General features: G+C 43.4%; 1 protein-coding gene across 3 annotated transcripts; it reads left to right on the top strand.

Annotated features, from left to right (window-relative positions):
- Window positions 1-1,154: 1,154 nt before the first annotated feature.
- LOC123060991 (uncharacterized) lies at window positions 1,155-6,121 on the top strand. 3 transcript variants are annotated; one of them, XM_044483870.1, is made up of 5 exons: window positions 1,155-1,452; window positions 2,841-3,276; window positions 4,249-4,280; window positions 4,363-5,309; window positions 5,610-6,121. In XM_044483870.1, the coding sequence occupies exons 2-4, from the start codon at window positions 2,946-2,948 to the stop codon at window positions 5,284-5,286; spliced, it is 1,287 nt and encodes a 428-aa protein (XP_044339805.1). In that variant the 5' UTR covers window positions 1,155-1,452; window positions 2,841-2,945; the 3' UTR covers window positions 5,287-5,309; window positions 5,610-6,121. The 3 variants fall into 3 exon arrangements, with proteins under 3 accessions (XP_044339805.1, XP_044339803.1, XP_044339804.1); XM_044483868.1 differs by having other exon boundaries at window positions 4,246-4,280; XM_044483869.1 differs by having other exon boundaries at window positions 1,169-1,452; window positions 2,845-3,276; window positions 4,246-4,280.
- Window positions 6,122-6,413: the final 292 nt, after the last annotated feature.

Raw genomic sequence — 6,413 nt, 5'->3', positions numbered from 1 at the left:
TTTTATAACCTGAAATCCAACAAATGGTCTTCAAGAAATGCTTATGGACAAACCCTTCAAATATAACTTATGGCAACCATTAGTTCATAGGAATTGTTATCAATTACCAAAATCAAACATGGGCATTAGGCTCTTTCAGTGTGCATGCCTGCATGTGAAGTATGTGTTGTGTGTTCTATCACCTGTATCCATGTATAACTGTGACTAAAAAACTTAGGCCTCCTTTGGTTCATAGGATAGAAAAATCATAGGAATAGGAAAGTCATAGGAGAATGAGATGACATGTATCTCAAATCCTATGAGTAGGAATAGGAAAAGAGATGCCCTTTGATTCACATCATAGGATTTTTTCTATTGAGTCTAGGCTAATGTATATTTTTCTATGAAATATGAAGGATAGGAAGAATTCCTCCATAGGAATAGGATTCCATTTCTACAAACCAAAGGGCTCTAAAGGAATTTTTCCTATAGAAATCCCATTCTATGAAATTCTTACAAGATTCCTCTAAACCAAAGGAGGCCTTACTCAGGGGGTGTTTGTTTCCAGGGACTTTTTTGTGTAGAGACTAGAAAAAGTCCCTCTTAAAGACTTTTTTACCAAACGGGAGGAACTTTTTAGGGACTAAACTAGGCATTTGGGACTAAATGAAGAAGACTCTTAAGGAGAGTCTTTTTGAGACTTTTCCAACAATGCCCTTCCATGCACCCATTGGCCCGTCACTCCATGGTGTTATTTGATTGTTATTTTTCTATATACTAGGGGCAACATGGTCATTTAATAACCTCCAGGAAGGGACTAGAGACTTTTTAGTCTCTGGAAACAAACAGGAAGGGACTTTTCAGAGACTAGAGACTTTTTAGTTGGGACTAGAAAAAGTCTTAAGACTAGAGAACCAAACACCACCTCATTTGGCATACAGGAAAACAAAACGGCACTGACTTTTGGCATCCCTACAGATGGCCCACAAGCCAGTGAAGTCGCGGGCAACACCTGTTGCAGCCGAACAGCCAAGAGGGTCAATGCAAGTGGTCCCTCACATCCTGTGACACGCGGCGAGCCACGTGGTCCGGCACTCGCACTCGGAAGCGTCACGACTGCGGCCCTGGTGTCCACCGGTGTGGCCGGAGCAATACTCCGCAGCGCGGAGCGGAGACCCATTCCTACCAGTTTTTATACCCACACCACACTCCCCTCCCCACCTCTCTCCCTCTCTCTCTCCTTCGCTTCCCTCTCCTCCGCTCGCCGCTTCTCCCGGGGACAGCCCCAGCCCTAGCGGAGCGGAGCCGCAGCCCAGCCCGGCGCGCGTCCGTTGCGCCGCTGTCGGTCCTTCTCACCTGCCAGATCCAGACCCGGTGCTAGACCGCCGGGATCCCCCGCGACGGTGGTGCTGTGGGGCAAGTGCCTGGACGCCGCCACTCCCTGTTCGGGACTACCTACTCGCGTGATTCGAGGTAATTTCCGCGAATTGCGGGACTGCTTGGTGCGGTAGGTGGGGTAAACTCGGAGAATTTCGGTGGTTTGGTGAAGTGTTGGTAGTCGTGCGGCCAGTTTCCGATGAATTGCGCGGGTCCCCACCGCCGCTAGTTTTTATTCTTTTCCGAAAGTCTGTTCTTTCTTTTTGGTAATCTTATCAGTGATATTATGAATTGTGATTGTGGGATGTAGGCCTGACCTGATGTTCCCCTGTTCGCGATTTCGCCTGCTGGATTTACTGTTTGATTACTGGCTATCCTTTTACTTCATGATGTACTAGTCGTGATAGTTAAAATTTTACAGCACTGTTTCCCGCTGGAAAAGAAATCTGGATTCAAAGCCATCTCGATGTGATGAACTGCGCCTAGCAACCTACTTTCGTATAATCTCGCGCTTGAGTCACACAATCATACGCCGTTTTTCTTTGTTATGTTGCTTTCATGCGATTCTGTGTTTAAGATATTATTTACTTATTTGTCATTCGGCCCTGTGGTCTGAAATTGACATGGGAATAAATGTGATATACGCCTAGCTAGTGTGTTGTGTGGGGAGAGGAATCAGTGCCCCTTGAGTGTCTTTTAGTATTGGAATGTCTTGGATACTGGTCCACCTAACGGCGGCTTTCTCCCTTCACATTATCACATATAGTTTCTTTCACCCACTGCGGTTAGCTGGCTTCCCTGCTTTGTGCCTTCAATTATACGCAAGCATCCTTTTGTATTCCCCTTTAATTTTTTTATTGAGTATGTTAAGTGGTTGCTTTATGGATGTTGATGTTCAGCTTCTTGGAGAATTTGTTAGAAATGCCATCAGGGGATACTTATGTGTGGAATGCATGCTGCTAATCTTCACTTTGTCCTTACCTTAAATTAATCCCATGATTTATACATTGCCTAGACTATGCAAAATTAAATAAGAAAATAAGTGATTAATTTCACTTTTTAATTTTTGTAAGGTTAAGTTTTACCCTAATTTGAATCAATGAACCCTGTCTGATCGTACTATCAAGTATGTGGACTTCATATTAAAATATGATTCTTCTTTGGACTTTCATGCCCTCACTTCTCCCATTTGCCACACATAGGTGACCATGCCTCCTTTTTATACTGCTTTTGTAGGTCCATGTTAGGTATCGACGCTAACATATGAAATGCAAGAATTTAGATTTATTGAAGTTCAGTACTTTCAAAGTGTACTTTTTTTCTTGAGAATAGCTTGCTGTAGAAGCTCCATAGATTCCTTGTTGGGTTTGCTTTCTTATTTTGATTTGTACCCCTAGCTGTCTAAGCTAGATAGTAGTTTTACTCATGTATTTTTCATGTCTTGATTGAAGGCAATCCTTATTGTTGTACTCTTTTTATGTCAGCTAGGTAGAGCAAGCTCATGAATTTGCATCACATGGATGGGTTCTCAGCATTTTGAGTTTGGGTGATCAAATCAGCATCATATAGATTTCTTTTGCTCGGCCGACATGGGAGCTAATTGCTGTATAGCTGCAAAGCAGAGGCCTCAGCCATGTATCATTCCAGTTGAAGTGTCAGCTTACAGGAATGTAAGACACTCCCCATCATGGAGCTTCCGATGGGATAACAGAACACATATAGAAGACATAATGGAAATCCCCACATTTTTGTCCAACCATAGTAGTGGAAGCATTAGGCCTGAAACGAAGAGTGGTTCCATTGCGCCAACTGAAGGCTTTTCTAATGGAGGTAGCCCATCTGAACTGTTCCACAAGGTCAAGTGGCAGAAAACAGAAAAGAAGATGGAAACATCTAAAGTTGCACAATCTGATCCTAGAGGTAAATAATTCAGTTCATGATATGCGGCATGTTTTGATTCTTGTATGCTATTGTGCATTCTGTAGACATGCTGGGATGTGGGATGTAACAGTGATGTTCTTCGTAATCAAATAAGTCTAACCAGATGGACATGATTTATCTTATAGGACAACACTAGTCATTCTTTGGTACAAAAAGAATTACTTGGGACAATGTTGTTGTCACTACTAGTCCAAATATGCCATTGCAACCACCATCCCTTTTGCCGTGCAAAGCTACCACACTAAGATGACAGTTTACTAAAAATGCCCCCATATATAGTGAATATACTCAATCACCATCACTGTGATCTGGCTCCATGAAACCAATAGAAAAGGGTGAATTGGGTCATCGTCTATGCTGGCACGTTGTGGTGTGGCGTCAAGGATTCAACCAGGGGGCTCAGGTCACCATCGCCATAGCTGCTGCCAGGATTAGAAGACCCGCTCACTGACACATTGTTCTGTTCAACAGCTAGCAGGAAAACAACATCATCATTTAGGGAAACCATCTAACACTGAGTCAATGCCTCCAGATGACACACAAGGTTTTGACAGCAACACAGCCATAACATCGTCTTGCGGCATATAGGGTTTGAGCAGCCCGCATATTAGACTACAACATTGGCAATGCCCACAGTAGTTGGTGGTCGAACCAGCTTTCAGCCTGGCTCAGGAGGGAGCAAAAGTATCCGTGCAAAAATATGGCTTTAAATGCTAGCCATGAACCATGTTATCTGGGTGTATATTGAGTTGTATAGCATTCTAGTCTAGAGAATAAAACCATTGCTGTGGGCAGATTAATTAAAGTGACATTCTTCAAACTATATGGCATTGTGACTGCATTTATCCAATTATTCCTTTTCACTGGACATGGTTCGACATCACTATGTTTTCACGCCTCACTATTTATTTACTTGATCATTTTTTGCTGACCTCTTTCTTTTCTCAGCAGATAGACCCACTGCAAGTAACTCCTCCCCCGAGGTATACAGTAGCTGCTACTTTTATGTTATATGCAATAGTAAGATTGATACAATTTATTTCTAACAGCTCTATTCTTTTGTAGGCAAAGCTTTGCAGGAAATCACTGGACATGGTAAGTGTTGCTTCAGATACGAAGGCATCAACCTCTGTCCCTTCAACACCACCTGTAGTATCCAGAGCAGATCCTTCATCCTCTAGGGGGCATTCTCTAGGGATGGATACAGACTCAATGAGGAAAGCACGTCGCTCACCAGGATATCAACTATATAGACAGGTCTCAGACAGCAAGATTCCATCTCTCAGGTCTCTCAATGAGAGCAACTCCCCTGAAGGAAGGCCTTCCTCTTCCATGCTCTCAGTCTGCAGCAATGATTTATCTGTAGCAGGATCACATGGAGAGTCATCTGATGGTTGGTCAATGCGAACATTTTCTGAAATGGTTGCATCATCCCAAAGAGAGAGATGGTCAATTGATAGTGAGCTCTTAGGTTCCGTTTCAAGTAAAATGACTCGATCAAATGCTTCAAATCATACTACCGTCTCCCCTGACCAAGAGGTGTGCAAACTATGTTTAAAGCTACTAAAGGAAAGGCCAGCGTGGAATGCCCAGGATCTGGGTGTTGTCGCTGTTTTATTGTGCGGCCATGTTTACCATGCTGACTGCCTGGATAGCTTAACTGCAGAAGCTGAGAAATATGATCCTCCTTGTCCCGTATGCACCCACGGTGAACAATGTACTGTGAAGCTATTCGGTAAGCTGGAATCAAAGATAAAGAATAAGATGCCTACAAATGTGATACTCGACGGTGATCTAGATGGGAGCTCTAAGCATCAAAAGAAAAGTAAGAGAGTTCCCAGATTAGGCACAAGTATTAGCATGAAGGACTCGTTCAGTCGGCCATTTTTGAGGAGGCATTTCTCAATTGGCTCCCGGTCACCCCGGTTAGTTTCAGAGAGCGAGTCAACAAGGAAGAAGGGCTTCTGGGCGAGGCACTGGAGAGAATAGCATAGTACTCAGTCATCAAACAGGTGAGCAGCTTCCCATTCTTGTGTTCTGGTAATTCAGTTCTGGTGGCAATTAACTATGTAGTTCTGTTACTTCGCCTCTCAAGGATATGGCCCAGTTCTTTTGGCCGATTCTCCCAGAATCTTGAGAATCGGACATCCCTCAGATTCTCCCCGAATCTTGAACCCATATATTTTTTGACAAACCTAGCTATTTAGACCCTAACTTGTATTGTGATGGCAAATTTCTTGTACCGTTGTCGATTGTAGTGAATACAGCATGGAAAACATACTTATATGGTCCCGTTTTTTCTCTGCTTGCAGGAGGGGTCTTGAAGAGGAAGTGAACTCCCAAGCAAATCATGTGGGTTTTGTAGTCAATGATGTGAAAGATATTTGCTGTCGGGCAACCATCGTACTAGAAGTTCCTCCCACTCGTCATGTTCAGAGTTGGGAATTCTGAGTGCCGTCATCGGTTTCCAGGATAGAAGAATAATAACAGTTTCTATACTATGCAACTGAGGGTTCTTGCAGACCCCGTCGCAGCTTATTAGCAAGTAACCTAACAGAGAAGGGGATGACCTTCAGGCTGAAGGTAGGGTCCAGCATGGTAGATTGTTATGTTTGCAGTTTTTCTTATTCGTATTATTGGTTATGCGCACCGGCGATTTGTTTGATCTGATACATAATTTGGGAACTACCGTACATAGCTGATGCTATTTGTTTGATTAAAATGCATCACCGAGGGCGTCGATGGTTTTATGGGGATTATGTTTAGAAGAAATATGATGTCTTTCTCTTCGTCCAGAACAGGACAGAAGTGTTCTCCCTTTTTCTTTTTATATTGTTCGTCTTCAGCAGCTTCGTATCCTTTTTTCTTCTCTTCAACGGATTGGCAGACTCTCTTCGTCCAGAACAGGACAGAAGTGTTCTCCCTTTTTCTTTTTATATTGTTCGTCTTCAGCAGCTTCGTATCCTTTTTTCTTCTCTTCAACGGATTGGCAGACGCTGCAGAATGGCCGCTGCTACAAATCAGGCGGCTGATTTTATCAAATTTTAAGCCGCCTAGCCAGCCGTCGGATTTGTTCCACAAGGATGGGTTGGAGCCGCTCGTTTCCTATCATCGCT

This window comes from Triticum aestivum, chromosome 3A (genome assembly GCF_018294505.1).
Source record: "Triticum aestivum cultivar Chinese Spring chromosome 3A, IWGSC CS RefSeq v2.1, whole genome shotgun sequence".
Taxonomy (NCBI): domain Eukaryota; kingdom Viridiplantae; phylum Streptophyta; class Magnoliopsida; order Poales; family Poaceae; genus Triticum; species Triticum aestivum.
The sequence above is the reverse complement of the archived record's forward strand: the minus strand, read 5'-3'. Positions and strand labels throughout refer to the sequence as shown.

Excerpts from the sequence above, each read along its gene's own strand:
- LOC123060991 (XM_044483868.1), top strand. The coding sequence starts at position 2,946 with ATGGGAGCTAATTGCTGTATAGCTGCAAAGCAGAGGCCTCAGCCATGT. Across the intron at positions 3,277-4,245 it reads TGCACAATCTGATCCTAGAG|CAGATAGACCCACTGCAAGT; the intron begins GTAAATAATTCA and ends TTCTTTTCTCAG. Across the intron at positions 4,281-4,362 it reads CAAGTAACTCCTCCCCCGAG|GCAAAGCTTTGCAGGAAATC; the intron begins GTATACAGTAGC and ends ATTCTTTTGTAG.